Here is a 19,618-nt window from a genome sequence, read left to right on the forward strand (position 1 = left end):
GGTAGCGGCGATGCGGGGGAGGCGGGGGAGCGGCGCTGACAGACAGCGCTAGGGTAAACATTGTGCTGGCGACGCTCTGCGTGTCGCCAGCACTGCGGGGGTATAGCGGCGAGCAGGGGGGTCTTTGACACACACCATGGGGCAACAGAGGCTGGTGTTAGTGTGCACAACCAGCCTCTGTGCCCCACTAACGTTATACAAAGCCACCTCGGGTTCTCTTTAATTCCCTCCACATTCTACCATCAAAGCAAGCCCCAACGAGCGGTGGCGCCGGCTGCGCTATGGCTGACCAGTCAACCAGCCCATAAGACTAATAAGACTAACTACTGACTAACTATTAGACATCTCAGTGACACACTGGGAACGTGTTGTATATGACAATGTGTGGTTAACCTGATGCCTGTTGTTCACTGCTGTCTCTCTCTATGTACTCTTCCTGAGCTATTTGTACTGTGCCAAAAACAATTCCGGGCATGACCCTTCATGCTTGGCGAAATAAACTTGATTCTCATTCGATAACTGTACCTCAGGAGCTCACAATCTAATCCATACCACAGTCGTAGTCTAATGTCTTACCATATTATTATTGTGTATTTGTATAGCACTGACATCTTCTGCAGCACATTACAGAGTACATAGTCATGTCACTGACTGTCCCCAGAGGAGCTCACAGTCTATCCCTACCATAATCATAGTCTAATGTCTTTAGCTGTTTCTGGTGTTATTCAGACACTACTGTACCCAAATATATCAGCAGTACTGCCAGGCAACTGGAATTGTTTAAAAGAGAATAAATACGGCAGCCTCTATATCACTCTAACTTCAGTTGTCCTTTAAGCTAGAAGGCTTTGGAAAGTGATGTCATTCTTTGTGTCTAAGGGCTCGTTTCCATATAGCTTGCTTTCATGAGCGCTTATGGAAAAGCAATCGCAGGGACAGCAGACCGTGCAAAGACTACACTGTCAGCCATTTCCGTGCATGGGTGGCGATTCGGGTGGCGATTCACCGTTGAATCGCTGCGCATGGTTTGCTGCGTTTAGGGGCGTTTCATCCAGCGATCCCATTCAGTATAGTGCGATCCCACGGGGCTCTGTGATGCATGGAAACAAGCCCTAAGTGTTTTCAGAATGTTGGTGCTAAATCAGGATTATACAAAAGTAGAAAAAAAAATACATAGAAGACCAAAAAGTCAAGGAAACTGGCAGTTAAAGAGGAACTGTCGCGAAAATCTTAAAATTTAAAATGCATACAAATAAGAGGTACGCTTCTTCCTGAGTAAAATGAGCTATAAATTACTTTTCCCCTATGTTGCTGTCAGTTACAGTAGGTAGTAGAAATCCGACACAACCAATAAATTTTGGGCTAGTCCATCTCTCCATAGGGGATTCTCAGCATGACCTTTATTCTTTATAAAAAGACACTCCCTGAAAAATAATTATACAAAGATGCTGGCCAACCTCCCTGCACACTTTTTTTGGCAGTTGGACGGAGCAACTGCCATTCACTAAGTGCTTTTGAAAATAAAGAAGACCTTGAGAACCCCCCATGAGAACATGGTAAATCTGTCGGTAATGTCAGATTTCTACTACCTACTGTAAGTGAGAGCAACATAGGAGAAAAGTAATTTATGGCTCATTTTACTCTGGGAGAAATGTACTTCTTATTTGTATGTGTTTACATGTATTTTACATTTTAAGATTTTCGCAACAGAGTTCCTTTAAGCTCACATACCCTGGGGAACACTGAAGCAGGGAAACACTTCCTCCTGACACTATGTAACAGTCAAACTCCAAACATGAATTAAGGCGCCAGCAGGATAAAAGTGGATGAAAACTTTAAAATTTGCTGGGAGGAAGTGGTGGACTTACCTCCATAAAGCAGACACGAAAGACTGTCTGAATAGTAGTCACATTTATTAATTAGTACCCCAGTGAGGGTACTCACTGAGGCGCTACACTGGCTATTGCTGAAATTCTGTCTTGTCCCCATGTTTATTGCCTGATGAAGCGGGCTGGGCCTGCGAAACGCGTTGCACTTTTTTGGGGTACTATATAATAAATGTGATTGCTACTATTTAGACAGTCTTTCGTGTCTGCTTTATGGAGGTAAGTCCACCACTTCCTCCCAGCAAATTTTAAAGTTTTTATCCACTTTTATCCTGCTGGCGCCTCTGTTCTCCTACTGCTATACCGTGTCCACCCCTGGTGGAGGGGTGATCTACCCCCTTTCGGATCTACAGAGAGCGACTTATCCCCGAGTGAGGACAGGTCTAATCTCCTCACCTGCCTATACAGTGGTTGCCTCTGTGGTAACCCACGTTTGAGTATAGTTTTCTCACGATAACCTTTACTTCATTTATGCTTAAAGGGAACCAGAGAGGAAGCACCCCTGTGTATTTTACCATGTATATCAGTAAGAACATTAGAGAAAACACTTACCATGCTCTCTGTTTCCTCCTCACTGCTAAAAGTGTCTGTTAACAGCAGTCACAAGAATCCCAGACTGAGCAATTAAATCTGGCTTTGCTGGGAATGATTATTGCTGAGTCATTATAGCAAAGCCACAAGGGGGCAGGCTTGGGCTTGAAATAACACCACAGAAGACAGACTTAGCTATAATCTTTCTGTAGCAAAGCTAGATGGAGCAGCCTGACTTCTCAGTCGGGGATTCTTATCATACGTGATAACAGTCAGATTACACAGAGAACAATGAAACAGAGGGCAGATTAGGTTTATTTTACAGATTTACTGTCATGTTCCCACTGATTTATAAGGTAAAATACAAGAGGGTGCTTCATCTCTGGTTCTCTTTAACATACTACACTATATTGGGCTCTCGGTTTCTCTACACTTTAAACATGAATTAATGTCATACTCAGTGAAGTGCATGGGGACGGGCCCCTGCCGCAATTGCAACTGCTGTGACCCCGGTAGCCACACCACTGGGCACACTGCATGATGGGTAATAGAGGTAGTGGTACTCACAGGCATACTCTGCTCACACTCTGGCGTGTTTTCCCGCAGATAGATGGAGCAGATGAAGTCCTTGGGCTGGTCTAGGTGCTGTTGGATAGAAGAGAGGTGATCAGAACTGGTCTGTGCAATAACTCAGGAGGGCAGATTGGTGGTTGGGGGAGGGGTGTGTGGTTTGGTGGGGGTGGGGGGGGGGGGGCAAGTACTGTGGGTGGCTCACCTTGCGCTTGTTCTCGGAGGGGAATTTCATAATGGAGGTGGCGATGTGCAGCTCTTTCTGCACTTCCTGGCTGTCCACCTGGGCGGAGAGAAGATAAACATTATATAAGGGCAAGAGGAAATAAGGGCCCAGGGTAAAGCTTACATTTATTCAAAGTCATAATAAGCATAGTACAACATTGGAAAATATTACTGATATTACACTACGACAAAACCTAACCCTACTCTCACACAGAACCCTCCCTCTACCGATGCCTAAGACCCTTCCTGGTGGTACCTAACCGTAACTCCCCCTGGAGGTGCCTAACCGTAAGACTCCCTTCCTGGTGGTGCCTAACCCTAAGACTCCCTTCCTGGTGGTGCCTAACCGTAAGGCTCGGTTCACATTAGGCTGTTTTCAGCCTACGTTCCGCTCCGATGAGCGGAACGCAGCAGCCGTAGCAATGCTTTACCTATGGGATAGTTCACATTGCTACGTTCCGCTCCGTTCCCTGTGTTCCGCTCCTCGGAGCGGACGTTCCTGACATGTCGGGACCTTGCGTTACCGCTCTGTTCACGGAGCGGAAGGCAAGCATACGAGCGGATGCGTCGTAATGTGAACCCGGCCTAAGACTCCCTTCCTGGTGGTGCCTAACCCTAAGACCCCCCCCCCCCCCTGGTGGGGCTTAACCCCACAACCCCCTCCTTGCACCGCAAATAATGAAAAGGAAAAAGAAAAAAAAGATACATTACTAAAACAATGAATTTCAAAACGGTAATTTACAAAATGAGAATTCTCAAACGAATTTCAAAATGGTAAAAAAAAATTAAAAACAATTTACAAAATGATAATTCTTAAAACGTAAAATTTAGGTTGGACGGGCCCGGCACCCGCTTTTTATCGGGCACCCATCTTTTTGCATTGGGCGCCCAATTGTCTTTTTGCATTAGCCCCTATGGGGCACCGAAATAATCCATTAGCCGCAAGTGCCCAAATTTCATGCTTCTGGGGAGAAAAACAGAGTGATATTAATCATTCATGGGAGTAGGGGAGGGGCTACTTTCAACAAAGGGCCATCTTAGGACTTGTGTTGACCCTATTTGCACAAAAAATTGCAGTGGCCCAACAATTTATACCACACTCCTAGCCATACCCCAGTTACACAACTAGGAAACTGAATAGTCTTGTCCATCTCTGTGCATTTCCCCTTATTAAAGGATACCCGAAGTGACATGTGACATGATGAGATAGACATGTGTATGTACAGTGCCTAGCACACAAATAACCAGGCTGTGTTCCTTTTTTTTCTTTCCCTGACTGAAAGAGTTAAATATCAGGTATGTAAGTGGCTGACTCAGTCCTGACTGACAAGAAGTGACTACAGTGTGACTCTCACTGATAAGAAATTCCCCTTGTTATCTCTTTCCTGCTCTCAGAAGCCATGTTCTGCTAGGAAAGTGTTTTATAGTTGGAATTTCTTATCAGTGAGGGTCACACTGTAGTCACTTCTTGTCAGTCAGGACTGAGTCAGCCACTTACATACCTGATATTTAACTCTTTCAGACTAGGGTGACCATATTTTGATTTCCAAAAAAGAGGACGATCACAACAGCATGTGGGCGTGGTCATGGGTGGGGCCAAATATACAAGACCTTAGCAGTGTGCTGTCCAACTTCGCAGGCATGGAGGGCCGTTTTTTTTTTTCCCCCAGACCACACGGTGGTGGAGGGCCGGCCGGCCGGCCACAAAATGCAATCAGATTCGCAGAAGATTTCCCCACAAAATGCAATAAAATCACACAGGCAGGTGACAAATGACAATCATGGTGAGAACTCCACAGAAGACTGTAACAACCATGCTAGTTAAGCACAATGATTTAGTATTCTGGCTGAACTGGATGGCTGTAGGTCTTCTGTTCAACCTAAAACTGTAACTGCTGAGAAAAGACAAGTGAAACATGCTGTACTGAACGTTTTGCCATTTATTTGCCCATACTGAAAGCTGGATATCTCAGTGATTTAACTGAACACTTTGGGGTTAATTTAAGCTAACAAAGGTGTTTATGATGAAGTGCAGGAAAACAGGAGGCCCTGCCAGTCTCTCACACAAGTCAGAAAGCAGCCCTCCTGGAGTCTAGGGACTGTCAAAAACGTTTCAACTTTTTTAACGCCTTATCCACACATGCAGTCATTATAACAGTGGTGAGAGACCAGACAGATATTTGCCCAGGGACCCTCTAGGCAAGCTCTGCATCATGCTGTGTATATTTACAAGCTTGCCTGCCCTCTAATTGCACTTTTATGAGCTAGCCAAGTGTTTCACATTGCCTTACAGCAACAAACCTGAATACACCAGACCTTCCCTAAATCACTGAATGAAAGGCTGCCTGGGGGGAGATTTCCCCCCTGACCAGTCTGTGCCTGACTCACACACTGAACAAAGCAGCTCAGCTCCCTCTGTGTTCAGTCACCCAGACATTTCAATAATCCGGGAGGACGGCCTGGACAGGTCATAAAAAGTCGACCTGTCTGGGCAAAAGAGGACGCCTGGTCAGCCTATTTCAGACAAAGGAAGAAAAAAAGGAACACAGCATAATTATTTGTGTGCTTGGCACTGTACATACACGTCTATCTCATCATGTCACATGTCACCTCGGGTATCCTTTAACCACTTGCCGACCGCCCACAACCGATGGGCGGCGGCAAAGTGGACGCCGAAAGGACCGCAATACGCCCAAAGGCGTTGCGTCCTTTCGGCATGCCGGGGAAGCAATCGCGTCATTGATGACGCGTGCTTCCCCCGGCAACTGGCTCCGCCCATCTGCGACGACAACCCGCCGGCCGTTCGGAAGCGCCGACGGGTTGTTAACCCCGCGATCGCCGCTACAAAGTGTATAATACACTTTGTAATGTACACAAAGTGTATTATACAGGCTGCGTCCTGCCCTGGTGGTCCCAGTGTCCGAGGGACCACCAGGCAAGGCTGCAGCCACCCTAGTCTGCACCCAAACACACTGATCTGCCCCCCCCGCCCCCTGATCGCCCACAGCACCCCTTAGACCCCCCCCAAACCACTGTTTGCACCCAATCACCCCCCTAATAACCCATCAATCACCCCCTGTCACTATCTGTCAACGCTATTTTTTTTTAAATTCCCTAAACTGCCTCCTGGGGACTCCTGATCACCCCCCCACCCCTCAGATTCTCCCCAGACCCCCCCCCCTCCTGTGTACTGTATGCATCTATCCCCCTGATCACCTGTCAATCACCCGTCAATCACCCATCAATCACCCCCTGTCACTGCCACCCAACAATCAGCCCCTAACCTGCCCCATGCGAGCAATCTGATCACCCACCCACACCATTAGATCGCCCGCAAACCCGCCGTCACATCACCTCCCAAGTGTATTGTTTACATCTGTTCTCTTCTTTAAACACCCACTAATTACCCATCAATCACCCCCTATCACCACCTGTCACTGTTACCTATCAGATCAGACCCTAATCTGCCCCTTGCGGGCACCCAATCACCCGCCCACACGCTCAGATTGCCCTCAGACCCCCCCTTATCAATTCGCCAGTGCATTAATTACATCTGTTCTTCCCTGTAATAACCCACTGATCACCTGTCAATCACCTATCACCCATTAATCACCCCCTGTCACTGCCACCCATCAATCAGCCCCTAACCTGCTCCTTGCGGGCAATCTGATCACCCACCCACACCATTAGATCGCCCGCAAACCCGCCGTCAGATCACCTCCCAAGTGTATTGTTTACACCTGTTCTCTCCTCTAAAACACCCACTTATTACCCATCAATCACCCCCTGTCACTGCTACCCATCAGATTAGACCCCTATCTGCCCCTAGGGCACCCAATCACCCACCCACACCCTCAGACTCAAGCCCTGATCACCTCGCCAGTGCATTGCTTGCATCTATTCCCCCCACTAATCACACCTTGAGACACCCATCAATCACCTCCTGTCACCCCCTAGCACACCTACTCATCAGATCAGGCCTTAATTTGCCCCGTGTGGGCTCCTGATCACTCGGTCAAACCCTCAGATCCCCCTCAGACCCCCTTCCGATCACCTCCCCAGTGCATTGATTGCATCTATTTTCCCCTCTAACCACCCCGAGACACCAATCAATCACCTCCTGTCACCCCCCCTAGCACTCCTATCCATCAGATCAGGTCCAATACAACCTGTCATCTAAAAGGCCACCCTGCTTATGACCGGTTCCACAAAATTCGCCCCCTCATAGACCACCTGTCATCAAAATTTGCCGATGCTTACACCCCTGAACAGTCATTTTTAGACATTTGGTTTCCAGACTACTCACGGTTTTGGGCCCGTAAAATGCCAGTGCAGTATAGGATAAGTGACCCCTTTTTAGAAAAAAGACACCCCAAGGTATTCTGTTAGGTGTATGACGAGTTCATAGAAGATTTTATTTTTTGTCAAAAGTTAGCGGAAATTGATTTTTATTGTTTTTTCACAAAGTGTAATTTTTCACTAACTTGTGACAAAAAATAAAATCTTCTATGAACTCACCATACTCCTAATGGAATACCTTGGGGTGTCTTCTTTCTAAAATGGGGTCATTTGTGGGGTTCCTATACTGCCCTGGCATTTTAGGGGCCCTAAACCGTGAGGAGTAGTCTTGAAACCAAATGTCGCAAAATGACCTGTGAAATCCTAAAGGTACTCATTGGACTTTGGGCCCCTTAGCGCAGTTAGAGTGCAAAAAAGTGCCACACATGTGGTATCGCCGTACTCAGGAGAAGTAGTATAATGTGTTTTGGGGTGTATTTTTACACATACCCATGCTGAGTGGGAGAAATATCTCTGTAAATGGACAATTGTGTGTAAAAAAAAAAAAAAATTGTCATTTACAGAGATATTTCTCCCACCCAGCATGGGTATGTGTAAAAATACACCCCAAAACACATTATACTACTTCTCCTGAGTACGGCAATACCACATGTTTGGCACTTTTTTGCAGCCTAACTGCGCTAAGGGGTCCAAAGTCCAATGAGCACCTTTAGGCTTTACAGGGGTGCTTACAATTTAGCACCCCCCAAAATGCCAGGACAGTAAACACACCCCACAAATGACCCCATTTTGGAAAGTAGACCCTTCACGGTATTCAGAGAGGAGCATAGTGAGTCCGTGGCAGATTAATTTTTTTTTTTGTCGCAAGTTGGAAGAAATGGAAACTTTTTTTTTTTTTTTTGACACAAAGTGTCATTTTCTGCTAACTTGTGACAAAAAAATAAAATCTTCTATGAACTCACCATGCCTCTCAGTGAATACTTTGGGATGTCTTCTTTCCAAAATGGGGTCATTTGGGGGGTATTTATACTATCCTGGAATTTTAGCCCCTCATGAAACCTGACAGGTGCGCAGAAAAGTCAGAGATACTTCAAAATGGGAAAATTCACTTTTGGCACCATAGTTTGTAAACGCTATAACTTTTACCCAATCCAATAAATATACACTGAATGTTTTTTTTTTTTAATCAAAGACATGTAGCAGAATAACTTTCGCGCTCAAATGTATAGGAAATTTTACTTTATTTGAAAAATGTCAGCACAGAAAGTTAAAAAAGTCATTTTTTTGACAAAATTCATGTCTTTTTTGATGAATATAATAAAAACTAAAACCCGCAGCAGCAATCAAATAGCACCAAAAGAAAGCTTTATTAGTGACAAGAAAAGGAGGTAAAATTCATTTAGGTGGTAGGTTGTATGACCGAGCAATAAACCGTGAAAGCTGCAGTGGTCTGAATGGAAAAAAAGGCTCTGGTCCTTAAGGGGTAGAAAGACTGTAGTCCTCAAGTGGTTAAAATGTATGTGCATGTATGCAGACAAGTGTGGGCTTCATATTATTATTATTGGGAAAAATATGAACTATATTGTCAGTTCACTCCAGCAGGAGCCCCTCTCATAGTGGCGCCTCTTCGCATGTGCCTACTGTGCCTAATGAAAAATCCAGCGCTGCTCTTGTTAAGGCTGACGAGGCCTACGTACATTGAATATTTCTGAATAGAAGTTTATGAGGTCCTCCACCACCTGTCCCGGCTTATAGTTCTGGCCGTCCGTCTGGAAGAGCGTGGGGCCAAAGACGATGGCCAGATTGTGAACGTTCATCTGATTGATGCCCGAAAAGTGCTGAATGCTGAAACAAGAAAGGAGGCTGTAGGGTGATGATGCTCTATGTATGTCTCATTTATTAAAGAGGAACTGTAGTCAAAATTACGTAATGAATACATTTGTTATTTTTTTTTTTACAATATTCATTTATAGATGATTTAGTCAGTGTTTGCCCATTGTAAAATCTTTCCTCTCCCTGATTTACATTCTGACATTTATCACAGTTGGCGAGATCTTTACTGCTGCCAGGTGATCTCTGCAGAATGTTCACTTGCTAAGGGGTGGGATCCTGCATAATAAACAGCCTAGGATAAGCCTCAGTGGGAGGGCGGGGCTACATACCACATGCCAATATATAGATAAATGACGTTTTCTGATGCTGAAACCAGGATGTTTAACGTAAAAAGCTGGTATCCTGAATAATTTATTGCATTCTACTATTTGTCACTACAGGGCCTCTTTACTTAGATTCAGTAAGAAAAAAAAAAAGAATTAACAAAAACAATCATTTTGTTTTAATGAAAATTAGTTTAAGAAAGATCCCTCATTAGAGAAAAACGGGACCTGGTTATCAGGAAGCAGAGTTAACGGCCAACAAAAGTACTATTGCAAAATCAAAGTAGATCACCCATAAAGGTTTAACTCTAAACTCATTAGCAGCTTCAGTAGCGTCATCTCATTTGAGATAAGAGTGCTGCTTTTGGCCTCCGTTGGCAGAACTAGTTGTGCTGTAAATTCTTGGAATGTTTTGATCTCTCCCTGCTAATAGAAAATACAGAAACTCACAGTGCCCCCTAGTGACAAGTGGCCATAAACATACATTACAGCAGTACTAATTTTGCAGCAAGCAAATGTAGCAAATAAAATAAAAAATGTGCTAAAAATAAATTGGCCTGGAGCACTTGAAAGCCTCTAAATAAACTGGTACTATGAATTAATGGTACTATTTCACGGATCATCGTCTCATCCTATTGTTGCAGTTGATCAGAAAGGATCGTTCAGGAAAGAAATGGATAAGCAATCTGGTCTTAAAGGGAACCAGATATGGGGGAAAGATATCTGTCATTTACATCGATGGGATATCAGTCCAGTCAGCAAGCCTATAGACCCACCAGCAAGCGACGTGTCCAGTGTATATATAGGCTTGCTGCTTGGATTGATGTTACGTCGATGTAACCGACAGACCTGTTCCGCCCTGAGGAAGGGACCTGTGTGTCCTGAAACGTTGGCTTTGTGTCTGCATCAATAAACACGTATAATTTCATACATTCCATTTTTTACATTTTGGGACAAAACTGTACCAAAGAGAACCACTGCTATCTGACATGTATCTCCAGGTACCTTTATAGACCTCCCCCTCCATGGAAATTCTCTGAGTCGACATTCACGTTTATAGTGCATCAAACCTCACTAAAGGCCAAGACTACTCACCAGTGTAAGTGACGGATTAGGGCTTTCAGGGTGGCTCTGTTGACCGGTGGGAGGATTTCCAAAAGCTTCTGATAGAATCTAATCCGTTCCTCATCGTCTTTGATATCTGAGGAAGAAGAAGAAAACATCTCTGTGTAGGATATTCCACAGGACATGCCTACTTCTTAAATAAAAAAATCCCTTATTTATCTCTGGTCATAAATTTTCTTCTGCGACTGAAATAAGACCACCAAATCACCTGGTAAGTCTATAAACACAGGTGGAGCTGGCAGGATTGCAGCAGCTGAGCTCTGGGAGTGAAGAGGATGGATGTGGAAGACAACAGACAACAATCGGCAAGTAGAAAAGGAACTCTACCAGCAACGTGAGAAGAGTACGGGAGAAGCAGCAAACAGTGTCTAGTAACCTTTAAAGGATAGCTTTGTCCTAAAAATGTGGCAGAAATGATTCCCTATGTATGTACGGGGGGTAGTGCAGAGGCTTACTGCACCTCCTTTGCCCCAGCGTCAGCCTCCGTTTTGCTGCAAAGCAGGCCGTTTCGAAGTCCTGGTCGGCAGCATTTACGCAGGAGTACGCATGCACTCCCACGGGAAGATGTACCTGGTGCACGTGCCCTCTGACCTGGACAAACTTTGTTGTGCATGCTCAGTAGATCTGCTTGGGCACCTTGCGACTGCACTCCCCGCCGACCTCAAGTCCAGTGTGCGTGCACGACGGGTACATCTTCAATGGACATACTGCACATGCTCCCACCAGGACATCGGAACGAACTGCTTTGCATGGAAACGGAGGCTGACGCCAGGGCAAGGCAGGTGTGGTAAGCTTCTGCACTACTCCCCCAGGGCTGGATTTACCATAAGGCAATGTAGGCACGTGCCTACAGGCGCCTGATCATAAAAGGCGGCTCACTCCCCTCCGCAAGTGCCTCCCTCCCTCCTTCTCTAGGAGTCCTGATGAGAGTGGGAATGAGAGGTTACTCACCCAGCTCTCAGTATTCCACTTAGGAAATCTCCTTTCAGTCAGGAGCACTTCTAGCTACTTAATACTGAGGGTACCCCTGGCTACCTACTACATGGGGACACCTCTAGCTACTTAATATTGAGGGTACTTCTGGGTACCCAATACTTGTAGCTACCTATGATGGGCAAGGGAAGTAAGGGAGGAGGCAGGGGAGGACTGGCCAGGGGGGGAGGAAGGATATTCCCCCCCCCAGGCTGCCTCTCATTTAATGATTTAGGGTTGGTACAGTGCCTGGTACATTCATTTTTTTGTATAAGGCAATGTGAACCACTAGGCTGGCTGAGGGATGTAAACACCCAATTACAGAGCAGTTAGAGGGCGGGCAAGCTGGTAAATGTACACAGTAAGATTCAGAGCAGAGACTTGCCTGCAGGGTCCTTGGGAAAAAAATGTGTCTGGTCTCTCACCATTGTTAAAATGACTGCATGTGTACAGCTACATAGGCTATTATCTAGGTTGAAAAGTATTCGACGCCGATCCACTAACCATTTCAATAACTATTATTGAATCGGATAAAAATCTGTGCCGCTACAAACACACCCAATCGAAGATTTGACTGATTTTGGGTGGAAATTGGTTGAATGCATCAATCGGAGATGCTGGGAAATCTCGGGCTGATGTGGTCGATCAAGTGCGACAATCATGAACACAATGGAAACCCCAGCCATTGTAATTCAAAATGTATTATGTACCCCCAGTGCCAGTGCATTTATACTTTACCTGTCTCTGTTCCTCAAGTGTCCTTGCTGTATTTCCCACGTGGCTACCGGCATATAACACGTGGCGTACGTGTGTCACGTCATTTGGGCCCGGGCTGCCATGAAAACGGGCCTCTAGATTGTGTTTTCCCTCCAGGCCAAAAGGTCCCAGTCCTCCCCTGGGAGGAGGAGTGACAACTGGGACACTTTTGGTGCGGTTTGGTGGGTGTTTGTAGGTTCATGGAAGGAGAAGTCTAGGGTGCCAGGCAGGGGCGTTCCTAGGGTCCTTGGAGATCAGTGGCACCTGGGGGCACTAGGCGGGGGCTACGTGCGGCGCGCGCAGCGCGCCGCGGCAAAAAATGGGCGTGGTCATGCAGTGAGTGGGTGTGGCCATGGGTGGGGCCAATCGTACATTAGATTAGGACAGTGGTGGCAAACTTTTTGGAGGCCCAAACTGCAACCCACAAGTCACTTATCTATCGCAAAGTGGCAACAGCAATTTAAACTAAATACTATACAAACGTTTTAACACATACATGAACATTATGGAAAATCCAAGTTGAAAAACTGAAAAGATAAACAATTTCATCCATCCTACTCCTGAAAAAATATATTCATTTTTTTTAGAACCTCCCAGTTTTATTTTCTGTTTTAAAAAGGTAAAAAAGTAGGTTTAATGCTATTGTCTCATATGATGATGATGATTCAGCTTTTCCCATAGTCTCGCAGTTAGCAATCATGTGACCCCCAACAAGACAAATTCAGCAATCATGAGGCCTCCCATCAAGACAAATTCAGAAATCATGAGGCCTCCCATCAAGACAAATTCAGAAATCATGAGGCCCTTATCAAGACAAATTCAGAAATCATGAGACCATCAACAAGACAAATTCATCAATCATGAGGCCCCCAACAAGACAAAGTCAGCAAGCATGAGGCCCCCAACAAGACAAATTCAGCAATCATGAGGCCCCCAACAAATCATGAGGCACCCAACAAGACAAATTCAGCAATCTTGAGGCCCTCAAGACAAATTCAGCAATCATGAGGCCCCCAACAAGACAAATTCAGCAGTCATGAGGCACATAAATAGACAGCATTTCACATAAATAGGCAGAATGCCCCCTTAATATGGTAGACACCCCTCACCTGGCTTCTGAATTCTCCTCTACTGGCTGCTGTACCTGGCAATACTGGTTTTGGCTGGATTGGGGATGATGTGTGGGCTGAAAGGCCTTGCAGTGATGCTGTGGCCTGGCTGGCGGTGATGCTGTGGCCGGGTTGGATGGCGGTGATGCTGTGGCTGGGTTGGCTGGCGGTGATGCTGGGCTGTGCTTGGCTGGTTGAAGTAAATGCTGGCCTGACTGGTGGTGATGCTGTGGCCTTTTTGATAGTGATTCTGGGCTGGTTGGCTGGTGGTGATGCTGGGCTGGCTGGCCTGGATAGTTTAGGTAGCGACAGGTGCCCCCTAGTTAAGGTAGCGCCAGGAGTACCCCAATTTAGGTAGTGACAGGAGACCCCCAGTTCAGTTAGTGACAGGAGCCCCCCAGTGTAGGCAGTGACAGGCACCCCCCAGTTAGGTAGTGACAGGCACCCCCCAGTTAGGTAGTGAGTGACAGGGACCCCCAGTTGGGTAGTGAGTGACAGCAGGGACCCCCAGTTGGGTAGTGAGTGACAGCAGGGACCCCCAGTTGGTGAGTGACAGCAGGGACCAGGGCCGGATTACCAACCAGGCAACAAAAGCAGTCGCTTGGGGCTCCATTCAGAGTCAAAGGGGCCCCATCAGCACATAAACCAGCCTTCGCCATCCTGTCAGCAGTGGCTGGATGGTATAATGGTTAAGTGGACTCTGAGCAGTGCAGTAACTATGGAAAGATGCACATCATTTTAAAGCGCTCTTTCTCCTCTTTCCAATGATATATAAACCCACCACCTGGCTAGTGGCTACTACTGGGCTGGCTGCGGGGTGGCTAGCTGGCTCCACTCTACCCTCCTCCACCCCAAACCTCCCACCTGGCTAGTGGCTACTACTGGGCTGGCTGCGGGGTGGCTAGCTGGCTCCACTCGCCCCTCCTCCACCCCAAACCCCCCACCTGGCTAGTGGCAACTACTGGGCTGCCTGAGGGGTGGCTGTGTGTGGCTAAATGGCTCCACTCTCCCCTCCTCCACCCCAAACCCCCCACCTGGCTAGTGGCTACTGCTGGGCTGGCTTCAGGGTGGCTAGCTGGCTCTGGCTGCAGTGCTGCACCCTCTCATCTCCCCCCTCCCCACCAAACCCCCACCACTTGCATTTGCTGGGTGCACTGCTGCCACTTACTGTGTGAATACAATCATTCCTGTATGACTGGCTGCGGTGTTCTGCTGGGTGCTGGCTGCAGGGTGGGTGGTCTCTCTGGCATCTGCCTGGCTGCAGGCTTGCTTCCTTCCTTGTCCTGTCAGTCCACTGTCTGCTGCTCTGACTCTGGAACTTGAGGAGGCACTGTGGGGGGCACCGGCCGGGTGATGCAGACTGAGGCGGCAAAGTCTGAGGAGGCGGCGGCCAGATGGTGGTCTGCTCTGCAGCTTTGTGGTGGAGGCGCGTGGAGCAGCCTGGCGGCGAGCAGATGCTTTGTTTGGCGGGTGGCCGGGTGCGGAAGCCGGCGCCGCCAATATGATGCCATGCCATGTGCTGCCTGGGTCGGGTCTGCGGGTCAGACTCCGTGCAGGGGGCGGAGCTAGTCACGCTCCATGGCTCCACCCCCCTGCCTTTCAATGGATCGCCACGCCCCCTGCCAGGTGCTCCTCCGCTTCTGATTGGAGCACGGGGCGGCAGGGGGCGGATCAAGGCAGCGTATGCTGCCTGTCACTTCTCAAGTTGATGTCGGGAGCCGGAAATGTGAGCGGCCGCCGTATCGAGCGAACGGCGGCCGCGTTGAGCCATAACGCTGTGCGGCTGTGCCCAAACATTCGGGGCACCTGTGTTGGGCACCCAATAATCGAAGATCAGGGGCACCTTACGCCAGGTTCGTGGCACGGGCCACGAATCTACAGCGCTAGGAACGCCCCTGGTGCCAGGACATCTGTGCAATAGGCTCCTGTGATGTAAATCCAGGACTGTACTCCCCGCACACACAGGGCCATTTTTGACATATTTTTTGCAGGTAACCTTTAACCTTGGAAATAAAAATGTACAACATTCATTCATTATCTCTATTCTTACAGTACAGGTAGTCCCCGGTGAACAAACTAGATAGAGACTGTAGATTGGCTCTTAACCTGAATCCTTTTCTAAATCTCAACACTGTGCCATCTCTGTCCCCTGTACCTCATCTATGCCTTCCCCTGTACCTCCAGTGTCCCCCTCTGTGCCATCTCTGTCCCCTGTACCTCATCTATGCCTTCCCCTGTGCCTCTAGTGTCTCCCGCTGTGCCACCTCTGTTCCCCTGTGTCTCCCTCTGTGCCACCTCTGCCTACTACCTGTGTCACCTCTGTTTCCCTGTGTCCCCCTCTGTGCCACCTCTGCCTACTACCTGTGCCATCTCTGTCCCCTGTACCTCATCTATGCCTTCCCCTGTGCCTCTAGTGTCTCCCGCTGTGCCACCTCTGTTCCCCTGTGTCCCCCTCTGTGCCACCTCTGCCTACTACCTGTGTCACCTCTGTTTCCCTGTGTCCCCCTCTGTGCCACCTCTGCCTACTACCTGTGCCATCTCTGTCCCCTGTACCTCATCTATGCCTTCCCCTGTGCCTCTAGTGTCTCCCGCTGTGCCACCTCTGTTCCCCTGTGTCTCCCTCTGTGCCACCTCTGCCTACTACCTGTGTCACCTCTGTTTCCCTGTGTCCCCCTCTGTGCCACCTCTGCCTACTACCTGTGCCATCTCTGTCCCCTGTACCTCATCTATGCCTTCCCCTGTGCCTCTAGTGTCTCCCGCTGTGCCACCTCTGTTCCCCTGTGTCTCCCTCTGTGCCACCTCTGCCTACTACCTGTGTCACCTCTGTTTCCCTGTGTCCCCCTCTGTGCCACCTCTGCCTACTACCTGTGTCACCTCTGTTTCCCTGTGTCCCCCTCTGTGCCACCTCTGCCTACTACCTGTGCCATCTCTGTCCCCTGTACCTCATCTATGCCTTCCCCTGTGCCTCTAGTGTCTCCCGCTGTGCCACCTCTGTTCCCCTGTGTCCCCCTCTGTGCCACCTCTGCCTACTACCTGTGTCACCTCTGTTTCCCTGTGTCCCCCTCTGTGCCACCTCTGCCTACTACCTGTGCCATCTCTGTCCCCTGTACCTCATCTATGCCTTCCCCTGTGCCTCTAGTGTCTCCCGCTGTGCCACCTCTGTTCCCCTGTGTCTCCCTCTGTGCCACCTCTGCCTACTACCTGTGTCACCTCTGTTTACCTGTTCCCTTAGCACCCCACTCTGTGCCACCTCTGCCCCCCTTTGGGCCTCCTTCTGTCCTAGTGATGATCGTGATGTGCCAATTCTGAAATTACGATTATACATAGTTACATTTTTGAAATTGAATAAATTCTTTCAAAACTAAGGAAATGTTTATTTTAACTAATAAAAAAAAAATCACAGCTTGTCTGCTTTGTTATCAGCACGTTACCATAGTACTAGGGCTAGTACGAACTGAAGTCAACTCGCAGGCTACCTTTTTGGACAATCTGTCATTCTAATGGATTTCTCGATCAGTGAATGATTGGTTAGGCATGAATAAACTATATACACACATGCATGAGGACACTTCTGAGTGATTTTCCAATACAAGTCAGTTCCCACAGCCTCTTCTGTAGAACAATCAGTCAGCTGCACATGGTGAACATTTATCTGAAGATCCGATTGCTCAAGAACCAAGAAAACAATCGCTTATTGCTGGTTTTATTATTTATTATTATTTAGTATTTATATAGCACTGACATCTTCTGCAGCGCTGTACAGAGTATATTGTCTTGCCACTTAACTGTCCCTCATAGGAGCTCACAATCTAATCCCTACCATAGTCATATGTCTAGGCAGGGGAGGACTGGGACCTTTTGGCCTGGGGGGAAAACAAACTAGAGGCCCATGTTCATGGCAGCCTCAGCCCAAATGGTCCCCCCACACACACTTACTGTATATCCAAAGAGGGACTGTCCCTTCAAAAGAGGGAAAGTTGGGAGCTATGATGGTAAGAGAGCAGACAGTTTTTTTTCCACAGACCCTCCAGGCAAGCCTCTGCTCTGCATCATGCTGTGTATATTTATTTCCCGCCCTCTAATTGCTAATTGGGCTTTTACTTCCCTCAGCCAACCTAGTGGTTCATATTGTCTTATACAATAACCTGAATGCAACAGGCCACGCACCAGCCCTAAATCATTAAGGGCTTGTTTCCACTGTTGCGACGCGATTCGCCGGCATTTCGACGCTTGTAAAAACGCATGCGGATGCGTTTCTGCATGCGTTTTTACCCGCGATTTCGCGTGCGATTTCGCATGGCAGGGTGCCATGCGAAATTAACCATGACACTGCCAGGGCAAAATAACATTGGAAAAGGTGCGAAATCGCACGCGAATCGCGGGTAAAAACGCATGTAAAAAACGCATGCGTTTTTACTATTAAATACATTAGCGGCGATTCGCACGTATTCCTGACGCAGGCGAAATCGTTGGCTCTTTTGTGCGTTTTTTTACCGCTGAAAAAAACGCACCTCAACAACGCTACAGTGGAAACAGGCCCATCCACTTGCATTACATGTGCGGATCTGCATGCGTTGGACGCATGCAGATTCGCGATAGTGGGAACGAGCCCTAAATGAGAGGCATCCTGGGGGGAAATCTCCCCCCTTCCCCCCTGGCCAGTCCTCCCCTGTGTCTAGGTTGTATGTATCGTGTAGTGTGTGTATCGTAGTCAAGGGCCAATTTAGGGAGAAGCCAATTAACTTATCTGTATGCTTTTGGGATGTGGGAGGAAACAGGAATGTCCAGAGGAAACCCACACAGACACAGGGACAACATACAAACTCCGTGCAGATAGTGCCCTGGCTGGGATTACAACCGGGGACCCAGCGCTGCAAGGGGAGAGCGCTAACCACTACGCCACCGTGCTGCCCATGTTTTAAAGGGAACCTGAACTGAGTAAAATGATTTAAAATAAACACACAAGGTAACTTCAAATGAACATTACATAGTTACCTTGCCATCAGTTCCTCTCAGAAGCTCACCATTTGCTTCTGACAATGATCCCTTCCAGTTCTGACAACACTGTCAGAACTGAAATATATCAGTTGTTGTCAGTTATACATCAGTTGCTGTCAGTTATATATCAGTTGCTGTCAGGTACAGCTGAGAGAAGAACTGATGTGTCCATGTTTCTCTATGGCTCAAGTGGGCGATATTACAGTTTAACTGTGTGCTGACCAGGAAGCTGTTATGGAGTAATGGCCATTTTCAAAATGGAGGACGGAGAATTCCATTGATCACAGTGGACAACCAGGACGCAGGAGAGGAGAAAGAGATTGAGGAGTAGACTACACAGCAGGTAAGTATGACTTGTGTATGCTTATTTTGACTTAATTTTCAGTACAGGTTTTCTTTAAGGTAAGTTGGCAGAAAATGTCATTTCAATTAGGAATGGTTTGTATAGCGATGAGCCTGGAGACCAGGGAGACAGAATTTAGAGGAGCCTGTGGACCGCTGAGACAAAACAGATGGTAATGTAATGGTGATGTTGGCCAATGGAAAGAAAAGCTCAGAAAGTAAGTTAATTTCACACAGTGACTCTATGGCCTAGTGCACACCAGAGCGGTTCGGCTGCGTTTTGCGATCCGCTTGCGGCTGCGGATACGCTTGGGTAATGTATTTCAATGGGCTGGTGCACACCAGAGCGGGAGGCGTTTTGCTGAAACGCATCCTCCCGAGGTGAGGCATTTTTTGGATTGTGGATGCGTTTCTGCCTCAATGTTAAGTATAGGAAAAACGCAAACCGCTCTGAAAAACGCCTGTTCAGAGCGGTTTTGCAGGCGTTTTTGTTACAGAAGCTGTTCAGTAACAGCTTTACTGTAACAATATATGAAATCTACTACACCAAAACCGCTACACAAAACCGCATAATGCTAGCTGAAACGCTGCAGAAAAATAAGAAAAAGCGTTTCAAAATCTGCTAGCATTTTGCGGATCTGCTAGCGGT

The 19,618-nt window shown here is 47.5% G+C and overlaps 1 protein-coding gene across 8 annotated transcripts in view; it reads right to left on the minus strand.

Moving 5' to 3' along the window:
* ARAP1 (ArfGAP with RhoGAP domain, ankyrin repeat and PH domain 1) overlaps positions 1–19,618 on the minus strand; it is a 485,498-nt gene that overhangs the window by 158,806 nt on the left and 307,074 nt on the right. For all 8 annotated transcript variants that reach the window (XM_068266571.1, XM_068266573.1, XM_068266569.1 and 5 more), the window contains 4 exons: positions 10,763–10,868; positions 9,209–9,356; positions 3,193–3,270; positions 2,985–3,062 (listed from right to left, as the gene is read on the minus strand). In XM_068266571.1, coding sequence (XP_068122672.1) covers positions 2,985–3,062; positions 3,193–3,270; positions 9,209–9,356; positions 10,763–10,868 — 410 coding nt within the window. The remainder of the gene's footprint in view (positions 1–2,984; positions 3,063–3,192; positions 3,271–9,208; positions 9,357–10,762; positions 10,869–19,618) is intronic.

This window comes from Hyperolius riggenbachi, chromosome 2 (assembly GCF_040937935.1).
Source record: "Hyperolius riggenbachi isolate aHypRig1 chromosome 2, aHypRig1.pri, whole genome shotgun sequence".
Taxonomy (NCBI): Eukaryota; Metazoa; Chordata; class Amphibia; order Anura; family Hyperoliidae; genus Hyperolius; species Hyperolius riggenbachi.